Below are 20712 nucleotides of genomic sequence, written 5' to 3' on the forward strand. Positions count from 1 at the left end.
TGTGCGCTTTCTTGATTTTCAGGGCACTACTGAACCTAAGAAAACCCACCTAACCTAGCATAGGGGCCCTGTATCCCTACCTAGGCCTACCGGGGGGGGGGGGGCCTCCGCCCCCCCTGAGACCTCCCCTTAAGGCCAGTGATTTTCGGGACACTACCGAACCTAATACAACCACATAACCTAGGGCCCTGTACCCCTACCTAGGCCTAGCCCCTGCGACCCCCCCCCCCTTACAGCCACTACCTATCACATCCATCAATAAATAATTTCTCCACAAAATGGTTATCATTTTTGGGTTTTCCACATCAAAATACATACATTGGAATAAAAAAAACATTAAAATTCGATAGGCACTCAAACCGAAAAGACCCAAATTGGTTTGAAGGCTAAACCATGTCGGAGAAAGACAGGGTTAAAAGAATATTCTTTTAACCCTGGGAGAAAGAAAGTGAGTGTTTAGGCCTAACTTAAGGTTATGCTCTTCCATACACAAAAGTTTCCTAACCGTTTCATTACACATTCCACGAATTACATCTCTATACTAATAAGACCAAGGCCTTTTACTTCAGACTCTAGAGGAATTTAGTTTATATGAACAGAGGAAAATAAAACAACTGGTGTTATAACTGAATGACCTATATAACTAGATTCCAAACTTGAAAGTATTTTGTGCAAAATCTTGACGGTTAAGTTGTTTCATGAAAGTACACTAATGCCAACTGATTTGTATTCTAGTGAATGTTCATAAGCTATAATTCAGTAGCTCGTGTAGTAGACGTTAAATTGATGGTACATAGCACTAGGAAATCATAAGTAATTGCATGGAATTCAAATATGATATATATATATATATATATATATATATATATATATATATATATATATATATATATATATATATATATATATATATATATACATTATTGTATTTGTTGACTAGACCACGCCTTCCGTAAACTGCCAAATTATGCAAATCTATGGTTTTCCTCTATTACCTTTTCATAATTTAAAACAATTCGCCACCTATGAAACAAGTTATAATTAGAAGTAAACTGTAGAGTTATAAAAAGAAAGCTTTTCTGGTTCCCTCATTAAACGACCTAGATCTAACATAGTCAACCAAACAGAAGGTCGGGATGCCAGCGTACATTTGATATATATTCAAAATATATAGTAAATTAAAAATGGAGTAATTACTCAAAAGTGTCACTATTTGTGAATTATATTTCATGGACACATTCGAGTAATTACTCCATTTTAAATTAGTATATATTTTAAATATGTGAAATGTACGCTGACCTCACGAACTTCTGTTTGGTTGACTATGTTGACGATGTCAGTTCCAGGTCGTTTAGCCTAGGAACTATAGTCCATTTCTTTTAGCGATTCATATTTGCACCGACTCGCAACGGTGCCATTTTAGCTAGGAAAAGTTTCCTGGTCGCTGATTGGTTAGAATTATCTTGTCCAACCAATCAGCGATCAGGAAACTTTTCCGAGCTTAAAGGGCACCGCTGCGAGTCGGTGCAAATCTGCATCGCTAAAAGAAATGGACTACAGGTAGTTTTGTTTTATAATTCTAAAGTTTTTTTTATAATTTTACATTGTTTCCTATGTGGCAAATTGTTTTAAATTATGAAAAAGTGATAGAAGAAAACAATAGCTATGCATAATTTGGCAGTATATGCCAAATACCTAACATCATGGCAAAAATCTTCCCTGAACTAGAAGTTTCTCACGTTACTGATGTAGGCCTATCAGTGATGAAATTTCCACTTGTATAAGAGATCTTCGGATTTATTCTTTAATTGTCCATTTTACTAGCAAGTTTGGACTGTGTTTGATTAGAAATAGAAATATCTAATTTAAGGAATTCTATCGCGAATAGAACATTGGATAAGGAACAAAAGTGAACTGAAAGGTAAACATCAAGTGTGAATACTTGTCTTAAGAAATTACATTTAATACTGTCATGTAAGCAAGGCCAAGGTCTATGATAACAATATTTTCATAAAAAAAATTACCTTATTCTTTCTGAGATGTAGGCCTACTTGTTAAGGTTTGAACATTGAACAGATAAATATAGACTAGATATGCTTTTTTATTGAAACATGTTTCATAAATTTGCGTAAAAGGGGACTACATATGAAAAAAGGAGGATCATTGTTAACTTTCGATATTAATGAACTCAATGTGGTAAATGATATGAGATTATTATTATTATAATTATTACTTGCTAAGCTACAACCATAGTTGGGAAAACAGGATGCATTAAGCCCAGGGGCACCAACAGGGAAAATAGCTCAGTGAGGAAAGGAAGCAAGGGAATATAAGATATTTTAAGAACAGTAACAACATTGAAATAGATATTTCTTACATAAACAAAGGAAAACTTTAACAAAACAAGAGGAAGAGAAATTAGATAGAATAGTGTGCCCGAGTGTACCCTCAAGCAAGACAACTCTAACCTAAGACAGCGGTAGACCATGGTACAGAGGCTATGGCACTACCCAAGACTAGAGAACAATGGTTTGGTTTTGGAGTGTGTTTCTCTTAGAAGAGCTGCTTACCATAGCCAAAGAGTCTCTTCTACCTTTACCAAGAGAAAAGCAGCCACAGAACAATGACAGTGCAGAAGTTGCCCATTAGGGTGAAGAATTTTTTTTGGGTAATCTATACGTCTTGTCAGGTATATGACAGAGAAGAATCTGTAAAGACTAGACCAGAATATTCAGTGTATGTGTAGGCAAAGGGAAAGTGAACCGTAACCAGAGAGAAGGATCCAATATAGTACTGTCTAACGACTCTAACCAGTCAAAGGACCACATAACTCTTTAGAGGTAGTATTTCATCGGGTGGCTGGTGCCCTGGCCAACAGTATCAGCCAACCCATTTTATGATTGCGTTAATTTTCCAATTGCTTAATTTGAGAGCTATGATCGTCTATCGCTTCATGCATAGCAGGGCGTATTTTATCAATAATGATATGATAGCTTATCAAAATATAACGGTTTTTCCTATCAACATATTGGGAAATGTTATACAAGTCACACACTGCACAATTATCTTGAGTAAACTGAAATGTATATGTGATTGTTCTATGTTTGTTGGACAGTCATGTGTATTCCTTAGCCAATACAATTTAAAGGTTTAAAGGCCGCTCATGAATGGCAGAAGCAAGGGACAGTTAAATTCCCCCAACAAGCAGGATAATGCACTAGAGACTGTATATACATATGATCAGCGCCCGAGCCCTCTCCACCCAAGCTAGGACCAAGGATGGCCGGGCAGTGGCTGCTGATAACTCAGGAGATAGACCTATAGCCTCCCCAAGAGCTCCCATCCCTAGCTCACAAGGATGGTGAGATTACACCAATAAAAAAAAAAACTAACAAGTTTGAGCAGGACTCGAACCCCAGTCTGTTGTTCACCAGTCAGGGACCTTACCCCATCGGCCACCATAACCCTTTAGCTTTTAGTTTTTTTAATGAAAATGTCACACCTTACGTTGATTTTATGTTTAAAGGTCACTCATGAATGGCAGGACCAGGGTGGGCTAGTAGTGACTGCTGATGACTCAGCAAGTAGACCAATGATGATACCACCTGAAACTATGGAGTTTGAGCGGGTCTCGAACTCCTGTCGAGCAGATTGGTATCCAGGGACTTTTCCAATAGGCTTTTTTTTTTTTTTTGCTTTTCGTGTTCATTGAAGTCACGGAAAAGCGGTGATTGCTTTAACGTGTAGGTTTTCATTTTTATAGGCCTATGGGTAAGAGACTTCTGGCACGTCAAAATATTCTTGCACCATTAAAACCTTTTAGAATTGCATAATGAAGCATACTCAATCATTTTTCATTAATACTTTTTTCGTTCACTGGTTTAAAAGTTTAAAGTTTAAAAGCCATCCATAAATGACAGGGGCAAGGGACATTGCCATTGCCCTAGACTCCTAGAGACTGGCCATATATGCATATGATCAGCGCACAAGCCCTCTCTCCACCCAGGCTAAGACCAAGGAGGGCCAGGCAATGGCTGCTGATACCTCCCTAGATAGACTTATAGGCTCCCCAAACACGCCCCCCCCCCCCCACACTCCTTAGTTCACAAGGATGGTGAGGTTGCAGCGATCAAAGAAACTAACGAGTCTGACCGGGACTCGAGCTCCAGTCTGCCGATCACCCGTCAGGGACGTTACCACATCGGTCACCACCATCGGATTTATTGAAGCTTGGTGTTTTGCTTTGTAATCAAAACTCAAATTGTACATCGAGGACCAAAAGAGTTATAAAAAAGTAATCTGCTTTGCCATATCCATGCTTTTAAACTACAAAAATATCTAGTTGAGGTACATTTGTAAATAATGCTTATCACCTAAGGATTCTCCTTTCTTTTTACTTTTATTTACGATTACCATGTGTATAAAAATGTAAATCACAAGTTGAAGCGTTAGGTAATTTAGAAAGTGTGTTAGACAAAGCTTCCGTTCACAATCCTTGTAGCGAAAGATCTTGGGACATTTTCCACGTCTAAATCAGATTTAATTTCCTAAAATTTACCTTTGCAATATGTGGTTGTATATAAAACGAATCAATCACAAATTAGTACGACACAGAAATCAAGAAAGTGCCCGGAAGATTGCTGACCTAAATTATAAAGGTGGCTGATTGTTTTTTTTTTTTTTTTTTTTTTTTTTTTATTTAACAACTTCGGAAAACTTATCCTAGTGGTTGATTCTTTTTTATTGAACAGATTGACGTAGGTTTCGTTTTATAGTTTACATATATCATCTATTCTAATCTTATAATATTTTACATTTTTTTTTCATTACTCATATATATTGTAGTTTATTTCCTAGTCCTGCATTTCCTTTCCTCGCTGGGCGGTTTTCCCCATTGTGGCTCATTGGGCTTATAGGATTCTGCTTTTCTAACCATGGTTATAAATTGGATATGATAATAATAATAATAATAATAATAATAATAATAATAATAATAATAATAAGGTAAAGTGAATCAAAACTGTGGCCTTTCTATGAAGCTTCAAATTAATATTATTAATGTGGTCAAATATGTCAGTCTGACCATAAGAGTTAAAGTCTAGAAGAAGTAGTAGGCCTATGCTTAACGTTTTTCCCTAAGTGGGTCACTACAAAATAAAATACTCATGTTGAATAAAATAAAGAAAAAAAAACTTGAGCTCACGTCTATAGTAAGTTAAGAAAATTAGTTTAAAACATTGATAGTAGACAGGTATAGATATGAAAGATTAACAATGGCTTCTTAAACTTCAAGGGTTTTCTTATAAGGTTTCTGGAGCAAGGTGACTGACGATGGACCAAGCAATGAGTCACAGTAATCCAAGGTAAAATCGTTCTGTTTTGCTTCTGTTGTTATTGAATTAAAGGCTCAAGATAGAGACGACTGGCGAAATCTAACCGAGGCCCTTTGCGTCAATATGCGTAGATGATGGTGTTATTCCAATTGCATTGTTATTTAACAAACGACGTCAGAAAATCTGAGATCAAACTAGTACGTAATTAAGATTAACCTTCTCTCCTCATGGTCGTGCAATTTTGAGAGAGAGAGAGAGAGAGAGAGAGAGAGAGAGAGAGAGAGAGAGAGAGAGAGAGAGAGAGAGCGTGCACTTTTCGTTAATTTGTCATAAGATCTATTCAAAATAGCATCTGGCATGATTTATTTTCTCTCGTGATGCTGCAGTTTTGATATGTGCATGCATCCACCTCAGAGAGAGAGAGAGAGAGAGAGAGAGAGAGAGAGAGAGAGAGAGAGAGAGAGAGAGAGAGAGAGAGAGAGAGAGAGCGCACTTTTCGTTAATTTGTCATGAGATCTATTTAAAATAGCACCTGGAGATAGGACGCTTCGTTGCCCACGCAACTGTCAGACTCAGCACATAATACGACGCAAGGTCTATAGACCTTCAGACGAATTCGCAAAATATATTGCGATGTTTATTCTAGGAAGACATTCTTTGTGATCACATATGTCAATAAATTGACAAATAAAGCATTATCGTTTGAGATAAACATCAAAGTTTTGGCATTATTTGCTATAGCAACAGCTGAATTTTAAAGTCACATTTAGACTGATGAAATCAACCGGCAATATGGCGTCATCGTTTCTGCCTGGCAACGTTGCAAGAAAGTTTCTTTAAAGAGAATGACTAAATTTAGTGCATAAAAGGTCAATGAACCATCTTAGACTCAACCCATCTTGCATATTTCTCCGCCTCACCTTCGTCAGTTCCTAGTATCGAGGTTCTTGGTGTTCAGCTGAGTGGGTAAGCTTATTAAGCTGGCCTTGGCGTTGTTCTTGCCACGTATGTTTTGTTGATGATGATGTGGGTAATGTCGAAGGTTGAGGAAGAAAATAAACTACGCTTATTCTTATTCTTCATTCCATAAATCAATGCTCACAGAACTTGCAATAGAAATCAGGAGTCTGATGCGAGGGGCAATGGGTTGTAGTGGGACTCGAACGTCATCTGATTATATTATTATTATTATTATTATTATTATTGTTTGCTAAGCTACAACCCTAGTTTGAAAAGCAAGATGCTATAAGGCAGGGGACCAAAACAGGGAAAATAGCCCAGTTAGGAAAGGAAACAAGGAAAAATAATGTTTTAAGAATAATGACATTTAAATAAAATATTTCCTATATAAACTATGAAAACTAACAAAACAAGAGGAAGAGAAACGAGATAGAACAGTGTGCCTGAGTGTACCCTCAAGCAAGAGAACTCTAACCCAAGACAGTGGAAGACCATGGTACAGAGGCTATGGCACTACCCAAGGCTAGAGAACAATGGTTTAATTTTGGAGTGTCCTTCTCCTAGAAGAGCTGTTTACCATAGCTAAAGAGTCTCTTCTACCCTTACCAAGAGGAAAGTAGCCACTGAACAATTACAGTGCAGTAGTTAACCCTTTGGGTGAAGAAGAATTGTTTGGTAATCTCAGTGTTGTCAAGTGAATGAGGACAGAGGAGAATCTGTAAAGAATAGGCCAGACTATTCGGTGTATGTGTAGGCAAAGGGAAAGTGAACCGTAACTGAAGAGAAGAATCCAATGTAGTACTGTCAGGCCAGTCAAAGGACCACATAACTCTCTAGCAGTAGTATCTCAACGGGTGGCTGGTGTCAATATTGGTCTATTTCTTGACGTTATTCTCAAAATATTTACTTGATAAAAGTTTCCGGTGTTGATTATCTGTCAGGAAATTGTAGGTTTCATTGAGAGAGAGAGAGAGAGAGAGAGAGAGAGAGAGAGAGAGAGAGAGAGAGAGAGAGAGAGAGAGAGAGAGAGAGGGGGGGAAATCTGTTTTTAAAGGTCGGTCTATCACTGCCATGAGCGATAGAGCCAAAGAATATGACGAAATCTTAGAAAACGATATGCTTGGTCAGTTTTAAAACCCTCTCAACCCAAGATAAGGCCAGGGAGGGCCAGGAAATGGCTGCTGATGTTTCGTCAGGGAGATTTCCGACCCACGAGTCGTGAGTTACAGATGATATATATTTATATATATATATATATATATATATATATATATATATATATATATATATATATATATATATATATATATAATTATCATCATCTCCTCCTACGCCTAATGACGCAAAGGGACTCAGTCGTCTCTATCTTGAGCTTTTAATTCAATACGTCTCCACTCATCATCTACTTCGGGCTATATACAGTAGTCCTCACCCATGTAGGCCTGGGTCTTCCAACTCTTCTAGTGCCGTGTAGAGCCCAGCTGAACGTTTGGTAAAATTTACATATATATATATATATATATATATATATATATATATATATATATATATATATATATATAAATATAAATATATATATATACATATATATATTATGCTTCATTATATAATGAGAATGACAGATAATAGATGGACATTAGAAATAACAGAATGGGTCCCAATAGATTGCAAAAGAAGCAGGGGTAGGAAGAGAAGATGATAGATTGACGGGCTAGCAAAGTCAGTGGGTGCGGACTGGCATAGAAAGACCATAAACAGACGCAAGTGAAAGGACCTTTCCGAGGCCTGTGTTCTGCAGTGGACTATTTACGGCTGATAATGATGATGATATACTGTACAGTATATATATATATATATATATATATATATATATATATATATATATATATATATATATATATATATATATATATATATATATATATATATATATATATGATTTCATTTGAACAACCCATTAATTCTGAAATAACCGTTACAATTATACTATAATAGTAAGGGATTCGACCCAATATTTAAAGTGATATGGTAGACAGTCTTGTTAAAGTAAGTGACACTAGCCTTCTCGTTCGTGGAACTTTTCAAAATGACCGGTAAGGAAATGAACCGTTAATACATTTCAAACGTCATCTTATCGTTATCAATTGGCTGCTCAGACTCAAGAAATTGGCAATTTCTTTGTCCAAGGATTGACGTCGAAGAAGAAGAACAGGTCTTAGTTAAGCAGCCTTGATTTTCACCTCACTCAAAAGACCATATTCTTTTGACTGGTGTAACTTGGCAATCGTCATACATGACAGGAATTGATCTCTCTCTCTCTCTCTCTCCTCTCTCTCTCTCTCTCTCTCTCTCTCTCTCTCTCTACACACACACACACACACTTGCATACACAAAATATATAAATACAACCCTGATTAGGCTGAAGGAACATAGAGAGTAGAGGTCCCCTTTTTGTTTTGTTTCATTGTTGGTGTCGGCTACCCCCCAAAATTGGGGGAAGTGCCTTGGTATATGGATGGATATATGTGTATATAGGCCTATATATAAATATATATTGGACAGAAAAATAATAAGAGTAAAACTAAGATAATGTTCAAAGAATATGCAGAGAGAGAGAGAGAGAGAGAGAGAGAGAGGAGAGAGAGAGAGAGAGAGAGAGAGAGAGAGAGAGAGAGAGAGAGAGAGAGAACAAATTAGGGTTATGAACGAACCTATGAAGATTATTAACGGATATTTATGTACTTAGGAAAGACAGTGAGGGTTTCCCCAGGACATGAGCCCTAAGCTAAAAGAAGGATAAGCATGGGATGGAGAGATTTTGATAAACAAAATGAGATTATGAAATGTAAAATTCCACTCTCTAAAAAGAAAAGTATTTAATCAGATGGTCCTTCCATTATTAACTTAAACATCAGAAACTTGGAACATTATCAAAGCTTTAGAACATAAACTACAGTAGTTAATACACAAAGAGTTATGGAAAGAATAAAGATGAGCTTAATACAAAGACAGAAAAAGAGTAACATAGATACGAGAACAAACAAAAGTAGAGGATATTCTAGCAAGTAAAAAATGGATGTGGACAGGACATATAATGAAAATGACAGACAACAGATGGACATGACGAATACCAGAATGGGGCCCTAGAGATTGCAAACGAAGCAGGGGAAAAGACGATGGATTGGTAAGCTAAGAAAATTTGCCGGTATAGCCTGGTATAGAAAAACCATAAACAGACAGGAATAGAACGACTTTGCCCTGCAAAGGACTAGCCATATACTGTATATATATATTATATATATATATATATATATATATATATATATATATATATATATATATATATATATATATATATATATATATATATATGTGTGTGTGTGTGTGTGTGTGTGTGTGTGTGTTTCTTGTTTTATATATTATGTGTTGGTAATATCATTTGTATAGTTATATTTACTTCACTAACTTGTACGTAATTTATTTAGTGGACGATCCTTTAACCAAGAATTGGCTATTTTCTATTTATTATTATTATTTTTTTTTTTTTTACAGAATACAGCCAATACTACTACTTCTACGACTAATAATAATAATAATAATAATAATAATAATAATAATAATAATAATAATAATTTATACGTTATTACGACATAAAATTACTTTCTTACCTAACTTCCTGATTTATGTCTGTCCACATGAAAATGTGGGCCACTTCATCATTCTTACTTTCCCTCTGTAAACAACTAGACCTAGTGGCCTAGTTCACCCTTTTTGACCTACACTGAAATGATGGGTAAAATCACATGTGCCAAGTACTATATATTAATGTTATTTTGTCTTTTTATATTTGAGTTATGAAAAAGTCGAATTATGGAAATATACGTGCTTAGGCAGTTTTATCGTGGATTATTTAGAAGTTAAGCCAGTCCTAAGTTGGCATGGACTCTTGTTTCTAATTTCTCTTCCTCCTGTTTTGTTAACGTTTTTAGTTTATATAGGCAATATTTATTCTAATGTTGTTACTGTTCTTAAAATATGTTATTTTTCCTTGTTCCTTTCCTTAGTAAGTAAGTAAGTAAGTAAGTAAGTAAGTAAGTAAGTAATAATAATAATAACAGTAGGCTTCACAGTGCTAATTTCATTTTCCAAAGTTTTGTTTTTGTTTTTGTTTTGTTTGCTGTTTTTGTGGTCATATGTCCCTCTAACATGTATAAACTAGGATATTTTGTTAATAATATTATTTTACAATATTTTTCAATTCATACTTTCGCATTGCAGTGTCTCCTTCCCATTTGCATTTGGGCGCTGAATGGCCTTGCGGCCCCATTACTGGACCATGTAGCCCATAATCATAAATCCAATGTAATATCCCAATGATTTATTTTAGTGGTAAATATAATACTGTCCCATCTCCCTGACTTCGTTTATTCTGTCACTGGTAAAGTCTCCATTTCAATCAGTCCATTTTGTTGTTGTCTGGTAATTTTATTTCAGTTTATAAGTTTAAATGCCCATTTAATAATATTTTGAATGATTAAGAATTGAGGCTATTGCTTTCAAAACGTCGTTCTATGCGCTTTGAGAGAGAGAGAGAGAGAGAGAGAGAGAGAGAGAGAGAGAGAGAGAGAGAGAGAGAGAGAGAGAGAGAGAGAGAGAGAGAGCTATTTCCTGGTATTACACAGACGAACTAGTTTTTAAAGTATAATTATCATTTTTAATATATCAAAAGATAAAACGTGGTTGTAAAAACTTTATCGCGAACGATAACCGTTCAGATAAAGCAAAAATGGTGTAAGACTTAAAAAGAATGTTCACGAATTCCGATGTTTCCACGGCGTTCTGGATCTTTTTGGCCGCCATGCAACGCCTTGCTTCTTTGTTGATGACGTCAACATGAGAAATTCTTAAATATCAACCTGTCCTGAATGATTTAGGTTACACAATATACACCATGCAACTCGTGGTTTGTTTTAATTTGTGTTTAAAGTAATCAGTAATGCTAACAAGATTTAGATAAATAATTATCGTATGTAAAATAAATGAAACATTTTCTACATCTGGTTGATCAATAGTTCTGCGCATGCGCATAAGTCACGTGATCAATCGTCTATATAACCAAGGAAAGCCGCTCAGCTGAGCAGTTGGTGGCGAAATCGCAACGTGTATTCTTGTCAGTGCATTCCGTATTATTTGGTAGGTATTGTGCTTTGTGCTCAATTTCTTTGTGTTCTTGACTGTTTAAATACCAGTGTCCGAAACTTTGTTTAGCGAGAGGTATATAGTGTAGGATTGGTTATTCGGAACTGTTTTAATCGCTTTTGTGCTGAAAGAATTCAATTCTACATTGTCGAGTGTTACGCCATTTTATCAATTATACGTATGGAGGAAATTTTTTTTCAATTTATCTGGTGGTACTTCACCATAGGTTTTAGTTTTTCTCAGGATTTCTTGCTAGTGAACCCTAACTGTGATTTGTAGGATAAGGCAGAGAACAGGTAATTTTATCTAGTAATGGAAGATCTAGTTAAATCCGGGTACATCAGCCGGATATTTGATATAATTTAAAAGATGTTAGATTTTTCATGAGGTTGAAGCCTATGGAATGGAGATTGATTACTGTAATGTGACTGGTAAGTTTGTTTAATTATTCTAATCTGTAAATAACTGTGACGGTCTTTGTAGAGCGACGCTTGCATGTTATGGCAGGGAGGGAAGCGTTGTAAAATTATAAACTAGTGCTTATTGCCTTTAGGTTAAATTTATATTAAGGTACTGAAAATCAATATTACACACCATAATCTGTATATGGGGTCCTCTCAGTTTGATTATAGAGGTATTGATTTAAAAATACAGAAGTGAACGTGTAATTGCCTCTAGTGAAGGAATCCACACCCCAAGGGAAAGTGCATTTCCTAAGTTTCGAGACTGACTTCGCAACTTTTCGCCAGTACCGACTTGCCGGCTTTATCGAGTTTTGAAACATTCCTGCCATTGGAAGCGACTTCTCACTTGCTGTCTTGGTAGATTATGGAACACATTGAGAATAATCTTTGTGGTACACATAGGCTATTCCCTGGGTAGTATAAGGCACACATGATACTAGTCGCTATTAGTGGTACACAAATAATTTTCAAAAATAATTTTCAAGGTAAAGTATTGCACACATTGTTAATCCCTGCAAGTGGTACACACTATTCCCTAGGTAAAATAGAAACAGGCTAATTCCTGTGTAATTTTTTTTTCACTTAATCTAATTAGTTTGTAAAACATGGTATATAAGAATAGTTAAATAATATAATTTAATAATTCTTAATCTGTTTAATCAAACATTACTTTGATCTGCTCCAGCTTTTAGCGACAAATCACACATTTACTTCAGTAGCTGAAACCTTAGCTTTCCAAGGCATGTCCATGTTGGCCATTACCTTGGCGGAATGGCAGTCTTGTAACCTTTAATGCGGAGGTGATTGGTTATCCTATATAGGAAATTTTTCAATCTAGATTGTTTTGCCTTTGGGGTTGAAATTACTTTCACTAAGACCTGACGATGGTCGAAGTATGTTAGTATGATTTAATAAGCCTATCATTAAAGTATTAGTTTTCTTAATCACAAGGCTATTTTGTTGAAATAACCTTTTGAAGCCTTGGAATTTTTTCAAAGTGATTATAGAGCTATTCTAATGAACACTAAGACTTTAGGTACTCTTCCCAAACTCCAAACTAGGTCTGTCCCTGAAAGGCTAGGGAAATGGTTACTGGCAACTTGGATTCAAAAATAGTTTCGTTGCGTTGTTAGCGGCCACCTTTGTATGATTATGGCCGACTTTGAATAAGACTGTAAGGGGTTGGAATGGCCGTTTATCACCCCCCCTCTTAAGTAGGTAGGACATGGCTTAGGTTAGCTTTTATCCACTCGGGAGGAACTGGCCGCTGATATACAAAGGCCGTGTATGACACGGCGTAGGTTAGCTTTTATCCACTCGGGAGGAACTGGCCGCTGATATACAAAGGCCGTGTATGACACGGCGTAGGTTAGCTTTTATCCACTCGGGAGGAACTGGCCGCTGATATACAAAGGCCGTGTATGACACGGCGTAGGTTAGCTTTTATCCACTCGGGAGGAACTGGCCGCTGATATACAAAGGCCGTGTATGACACGGCGTAGGTTAGCTTTTATCCACTCGGGAGGAACTGGCCGCTGATATACAAAGGCTGTGAATGTGAAATTAGAATTGCCAGTACTAGTAAGGTATTAACCTATGTTAATATGGTTAAAGATTTTAATGACTAGGAAACTTACAACCCTAGTTGGAAAAGATGCTATAACCCCAAGGGCTCCAACAGGGAAAAGTAGCCCAGTATGAGGAAAGGCAACTAGGGAATATAAGTAATGAAAAATTTTTAAAACTATCCTTTCGTTACTTCAATAATATTCGTATATAACTACAAAAACAACAAAACTTAATTCATATATAACTGTAAAGACTTGTCAGCCAGTTCAACATGAAAACATTTGTAGCCACTTTGAAGCACCATGGTCTAAATACTTTAGTTTCTACCAGAAAGTAGTGCTGGCATTGGTAATTTTCGTGTGCGTCCAACAGGGAGAAGTAGCCAAATGAGGAAAGGTAACTGGGGAATGAAAGTTATGAAAGTTTTTTTTTTTAAAAAAACTTTCTCGCACTACTATAAAAACACATTTGCATATAACTACAAAAACGACAAAACATAATTCATAACTAAAAAGACTTGTCAGCCAGTTCAACAGAAACTTTGGCTGCCACTTTAAACCTTGTAGTACCAAATTAGTCTAAATACTATAAAGTTTCTACCAGAAAGTAGTGCAGGCATTTGGCCTTGTAACGTCTTAATAATTTTAGTGTCCATTAAGGTTTACATCCTATTAGTTGTTCCTTACTATACTTTATGTACTTATTGGGTAAGCTCCTGGATGTTAACCAAATTTTTCTATTTTTTTTTTTTTTATCAAATTTGTGCTGTAATTATTAGAACATTGTATAAATTGTAAATCTCACACCAGTTATTACTGTTCATCTTTTAAATAAACCTAAAGTAATGGCGGGGTTGACTTGATCTGTTGCCAGAACAGAGCAGGTAATCTAGTAAGTAGATAAAGGATACGCTATTTAGATAAAAGTGGTTGTTGATAAAGATATTTTAAAGGTTAACTTAATTACTTTAATTAGGGGAACTAAACTTAGACTTGCCTCGGTAATGTCGTAGGCGCTTTAAACTGCCCCCTTGCCTGTTCTTTGGTTACTTTTTTAAATTTTTTCAAGGGGGACAGAACTCCAGTGTTACAGTAGGCCCCCAGCAGTAATTTACTTCATTTTGAATATACGTGGATTAGTATTTGCAGCTAATGTACGTAACATGGTTACAGATTGTTGAAAGTGATGAAAATTTAGTTGCCCCCTGACCCTGATGTGACATTGCAGATTTCTGAACTTGGTAAATTCTTAGGTGCTTAGTATTTAATAGCTGGTGAAGACCTAGATTCAGTTGTGGTATAGTAATTGTGAAACAAAACTAAATGGTTATTACTTTAGTAACTGTAAAATAAAACATTGCAGGACCCCCTCTAACATTTATTTAAGGTGTTTTGTTGCGAGGGTATATCACCTATGTAGTCATATATGTGATGTATTTTGTTAGCCCATAGTATGTAATTATATTGATCTAGGATTATATTAAGTAGACTATACTTTAGGCAGGGGCCCTTCTTTGTCATTTGAGTTTGTCCTATCTTATCTAGAGCATATATCTAGTCTCATCCAGTTAGTGTGAACTTAAATTTGTATGGTAACTTTATTTTTGCTGTATTGAATTTTTACTCTTCTCATGAACAGTCCTATAAGGTTTTAAGTAATACTTTGATTTAGTTATTCAGCCTAGTTACTGCAGTGCAAACTGAAATTAGTCTCAAGGTTCGGATTTTTAAACTTTAGTCACCTTATTGCAATAATGTTTTCTATTTTCAAATATTCTTATAAATTGCAGAATGGTGTAAAATAATTGTAGTTCCTATATGCAGCCTATCAATTCAAAATTTGAATATTTTACTGAATAGTTGCTAAGCCTTATCTTGAATTAGCAGACTTAGGGAATTGCACGATAACTTTTTATATACCTAAAATGGGGTAAAAGAAAGAAAACTGAAGAGTCTTTGTTTTGCAGGTGCAACATGCAGATCTTCGTGAAGACCCTTACTGGGAAAACTATTACCTTGGAGGTTGAGCCTTCAGACACAATTGAGAATGTGAAAGCAAAAATTCAAGACAAGGAAGGAATTCCACCTGATCAGCAAAGGTTGATTTTTGCTGGAAAGCAGCTTGAAGACGGTCGTACATTATCAGACTACAATATCCAGAAAGAAAGCACACTTCACTTGGTGCTGAGATTGAGAGGAGGCATGCAAATCTTCGTGAAGACCCTTACAGGAAAAACAATTACCTTGGAGGTTGAGCCTTCAGACACAATTGAAAATGTGAAAGCAAAAATTCAAGACAAGGAAGGAATTCCACCCGATCAGCAGAGATTGATCTTTGCAGGAAAGCAATTGGAGGATGGCCGTACACTATCAGATTACAATATCCAAAAAGAGTCTACTCTTCATTTGGTACTAAGATTAAGAGGAGGTATGCAGATTTTTGTGAAAACACTCACGGGGAAGACCATCACATTAGAAGTAGAACCCTCAGATACAATAGAAAATGTCAAAGCAAAAATTCAAGACAAAGAAGGCATTCCTCCTGATCAACAGAGGCTGATTTTTGCAGGAAAACAGCTTGAGGATGGCCGCACATTATCAGATTACAATATTCAGAAGGAGAGCACACTTCATTTAGTACTCAGACTGAGAGGAGGTATGCAGATCTTTGTGAAGACCCTTACAGGAAAGACAATTACCCTAGAAGTAGAACCCTCAGACACAATTGAAAATGTGAAAGCGAAGATTCAGGACAAGGAAGGTATTCCCCCAGATCAGCAGAGGTTGATCTTTGCCGGCAAACAGCTTGAAGATGGCCGCACTTTGTCAGACTACAACATCCAGAAGGAATCTACTCTCCACTTGGTTCTTAGATTGAGAGGTGGTATGCAGATCTTCGTGAAGACCCTTACAGGAAAGACCATCACTTTGGAAGTAGAACCCTCAGACACAATTGAGAATGTGAAAGCAAAGATTCAGGACAAGGAAGGTATTCCCCCAGATCAGCAGAGGTTGATCTTTGCTGGTAAACAGCTTGAAGATGGCCGCACTTTGTCAGACTACAACATCCAGAAGGAATCTACTCTCCACTTGGTTCTTAGATTGAGAGGTGGTATGCAGATCTTCGTGAAGACCCTTACAGGAAAGACCATCACTTTGGAAGTAGAACCCTCAGACACAATTGAGAATGTGAAAGCCAAGATTCAGGATAAGGAAGGTATTCCCCCAGATCAGCAGAGGTTGATCTTTGCCGGTAAACAGCTTGAAGATGGCCGCACTTTGTCAGACTACAACATCCAGAAGGAATCTACTCTCCACTTGGTTCTGAGATTGAGAGGTGGTATGCAGATATTCGTGAAGACCCTTACAGGAAAGACCATCACTTTGGAAGTAGAACCTTCTGACACAATTGAAAATGTGAAAGCAAAGATTCAGGATAAGGAAGGTATTCCCCCAGATCAGCAGAGGTTGATCTTTGCCGGTAAACAGCTTGAAGATGGCCGCACTTTGTCAGACTACAACATCCAGAAGGAATCTACTCTCCACTTGGTCCTGAGATTGAGAGGTGGTATGCAGATCTTCGTGAAGACCCTTACAGGAAAGACCATCACTTTGGAAGTAGAACCTTCTGACACAATTGAAAATGTGAAAGCCAAGATTCAGGATAAGGAAGGTATTCCCCCAGATCAGCAGAGGTTGATCTTTGCCGGTAAACAGCTTGAAGATGGCCGCACTTTGTCAGACTACAACATCCAGAAGGAATCTACTCTCCACTTGGTCCTGAGATTGAGAGGTGGTATGCAGATCTTCGTGAAGACCCTTACAGGAAAGACCATCACTTTGGAAGTAGAACCCTCAGACACAATTGAGAATGTGAAAGCCAAGATTCAGGATAAGGAAGGTATTCCCCCAGATCAGCAGAGGTTGATCTTTGCTGGTAAACAGCTTGAAGATGGCCGCACTTTGTCAGACTACAACATCCAGAAGGAATCTACTCTCCACTTGGTCCTGAGATTGAGAGGTGGTATGCAGATCTTCGTGAAGACCCTTACAGGAAAGACCATCACTTTGGAAGTAGAACCCTCAGACACAATTGAGAATGTGAAAGCCAAGATTCAGGATAAGGAAGGTATTCCCCCAGATCAGCAGAGGTTGATCTTTGCTGGTAAACAGCTTGAAGATGGCCGCACTTTGTCAGACTACAACATCCAGAAGGAATCTACTCTCCACTTGGTCCTGAGATTGAGAGGTGGTATGCAGATCTTCGTGAAGACCCTTACAGGAAAGACCATCACTTTGGAAGTAGAACCCTCAGACACAATTGAGAATGTGAAAGCCAAGATTCAGGATAAGGAAGGTATTCCCCCAGATCAGCAGAGGTTGATCTTTGCCGGTAAACAGCTTGAAGATGGCCGCACTTTGTCAGACTACAACATCCAGAAGGAATCTACTCTCCACTTGGTCCTGAGATTGAGAGGTGGTATGCAAATCTTCGTGAAGACCCTTACAGGAAAGACAATCACTTTGGAAGTAGAACCTTCTGACACGATTGAAAATGTGAAAGCAAAGATTCAGGATAAGGAAGGTATTCCCCCAGATCAGCAGAGGTTGATCTTTGCCGGTAAACAGCTTGAAGATGGCCGCACTTTGTCAGACTACAACATCCAGAAGGAATCTACTCTCCACTTGGTTCTTAGATTGAGAGGTGGTATGCAGATCTTCGTGAAGACCCTTACAGGAAAGACCATCACTTTGGAAGTAGAACCCTCAGACACAATTGAGAATGTGAAAGCCAAGATTCAGGATAAGGAAGGTATTCCCCCAGATCAGCAGAGGTTGATCTTTGCCGGTAAACAGCTTGAAGATGGCCGCACTTTGTCAGACTACAACATCCAGAAGGAATCTACTCTCCACTTGGTCCTGAGATTGAGAGGTGGTATGCAGATCTTCGTGAAGACCCTTACTGGAAAGACCATCACTTTGGAAGTAGAACCTTCCGATACAATTGAAAATGTGAAAGCCAAGATTCAGGATAAGGAAGGTATTCCCCCAGATCAGCAGAGGTTGATCTTTGCCGGTAAACAGCTTGAAGATGGCCGCACTTTGTCAGACTACAACATCCAGAAGGAATCTACTCTCCACTTGGTCCTGAGATTGAGAGGTGGTATGCAGATCTTCGTGAAGACCCTTACAGGAAAGACCATCACTTTGGAAGTAGAACCCTCAGACACAATTGAGAATGTGAAAGCCAAGATTCAGGATAAGGAAGGTATTCCCCCAGATCAGCAGAGGTTGATCTTTGCCGGTAAACAGCTTGAAGATGGCCGCACTTTGTCAGACTACAACATCCAGAAGGAATCTACTCTCCACTTGGTCCTGAGATTGAGAGGTGGTATGCAGATCTTCGTGAAGACCCTTACAGGAAAGACCATCACATTGGAAGTAGAACCTTCCGATACAATTGAAAATGTGAAAGCAAAGATTCAGGACAAGGAAGGTATTCCCCCAGATCAGCAGAGGTTGATCTTTGCCGGTAAACAGCTTGAAGATGGCCGCACTTTGTCAGACTACAACATCCAGAAGGAAAGTACCCTCCACTTGGTCCTGAGATTGAGAGGTGGTATGCAGATCTTCGTGAAGACCCTTACAGGAAAGACCATCACTTTGGAAGTAGAACCCTCAGACACAATTGAGAATGTGAAAGCCAAGATTCAGGATAAGGAAGGTATTCCCCCAGATCAGCAGAGGTTGATCTTTGCCGGTAAACAGCTTGAAGATGGCCGCACTTTGTCAGACTACAACATCCAGAAGGAATCTACTCTCCACTTGGTCCTGAGATTGAGAGGTGGTATGCAGATCTTCGTGAAGACCCTTACAGGAAAGACCATCACTTTGGAAGTAGAACCCTCAGACACAATTGAGAATGTGAAAGCCAAGATTCAGGATAAGGAAGGTATTCCCCCAGATCAGCAGAGGTTGATCTTTGCCGGTAAACAGCTTGAAGATGGCCGCACTTTGTCAGACTACAACATCCAGAAGGAATCTACTCTCCACTTGGTTCTTAGATTGAGAGGTGGTATGCAGATCTTCGTGAAGACCCTTACAGGAAAGACCATCACTTTGGAAGTAGAACCCTCAGACACAATTGAAAATGTGAAAGCAAAGATTCAGGACAAGGAAGGTATTCCCCCAGATCAGCAGAGGTTGATCTTTGCCGGTAAACAGCTTGAAGATGGCCGCACTTTGTCAGACTACAACATCCAGAAGGAAAGTACCCTCCACTTGGTCCTGAGATTGAGAGGTGGTATGCAGATCTTCGTGAAGACCCTTACAGGAAAGACCATCACTTTGGAAGTAGAACCCTCAGACACAATTGAGAATGTGAAAGCCAAGATTCAGGATAAGGAAGGTATTCCCCCAGATCAGCAGAGGTTGATCTTTGCCGGTAAACAGCTTGAAGATGGCCGCACTTTGTCAGACTACAACATCCAGAAGGAATCTACTCTCCACTTGGTTCTTAGATTGAGAGGTGGTATGCAGATCTTCGTGAAGACCCTTACAGGAAAGACCATCACATTGGAAGTAGAACCTTCCGATACAATTGAAAATGTGAAAGCCAAGATTCAGGACAAGGAAGGTATTCCCCCAGATCAGCAGAGGTTGATCTTTGCCGGTAAACAGCTTGAAGATGGCCGCACTTTGTCAGACTACAACATCCAGAAGGAATCTACTCTCCACTTGGTTCTTCGATTGAGGGGTGGCCAGTAAATTAACCAAAGATATAGTATATTATTTCCAGGTTATTCTTTAAAGCAATTTATTCCTTTTTGAAATGCATCTAAAATCAATTTTATTTCTTTTCACATGAATATTATTTTTTACTTTTTTATGAGATGAATACTAAATAAAAGGTTATTTATTGTATGACTTTTTTTCTTTTTCCTAATGACTTTCATGACCTTAGTTGGTTCTTTGTATTGCTCGTAAGTTTTAAAATTCTACTTTGTCAGGGTAGCTTGAAATGTACTTAGAATTTATAATGGAAGTTTAATTTCACTTGTAAGGTTCTCATTCCAGTAATTATCAGCAAGGTAGTTCTACATGCTTTTGAAACATTAGCTCTTGTGAAGGTAAAATTTTCATCTCTAGACACCAAAGGCTAGGTACCTCTATGAATACATGGAGAGG

At 37.7% G+C, this 20712-nt stretch overlaps 1 protein-coding gene across 3 annotated transcripts; it reads left to right on the top strand.

Annotated features, from left to right (window-relative positions):
- Positions 1 to 11340: 11340 nt before the first annotated feature.
- On the top strand, positions 11341 to 20448 carry Ubi-p63E (Polyubiquitin-63E). 3 transcript variants are annotated; one of them, XM_068378466.1, is made up of 4 exons: positions 11341 to 11486; positions 15492 to 18001; positions 18230 to 19597; positions 19826 to 20448. In XM_068378466.1, the coding sequence occupies exons 2-4, from the start codon at positions 15499 to 15501 to the stop codon at positions 20290 to 20292; spliced, it is 4338 nt and encodes a 1445-aa protein (XP_068234567.1). In that variant the 5' UTR covers positions 11341 to 11486; positions 15492 to 15498; the 3' UTR covers positions 20293 to 20448. The 3 variants fall into 3 exon arrangements, with proteins under 3 accessions (XP_068234567.1, XP_068234566.1, XP_068234565.1); XM_068378465.1 differs by having other exon boundaries at positions 18230 to 18913; positions 19142 to 20448; XM_068378464.1 differs by having other exon boundaries at positions 18230 to 20448.
- Positions 20449 to 20712: the final 264 nt, after the last annotated feature.

This window comes from Palaemon carinicauda, chromosome 8 (assembly GCF_036898095.1).
Source record: "Palaemon carinicauda isolate YSFRI2023 chromosome 8, ASM3689809v2, whole genome shotgun sequence".
NCBI lineage: Eukaryota > Metazoa > Arthropoda > Malacostraca > Decapoda > Palaemonidae > Palaemon > Palaemon carinicauda.

Excerpts from the sequence above, each read along its gene's own strand:
- Ubi-p63E (XM_068378464.1), top strand. The coding sequence starts at position 15,499 with ATGCAGATCTTCGTGAAGACCCTTACTGGGAAAACTATTACCTTGGAG. Across the intron at positions 18,002-18,229 it reads CTTGGTCCTGAGATTGAGAG|GTGGTATGCAGATCTTCGTG; the intron begins GTGGTATGCAAA and ends TTAGATTGAGAG.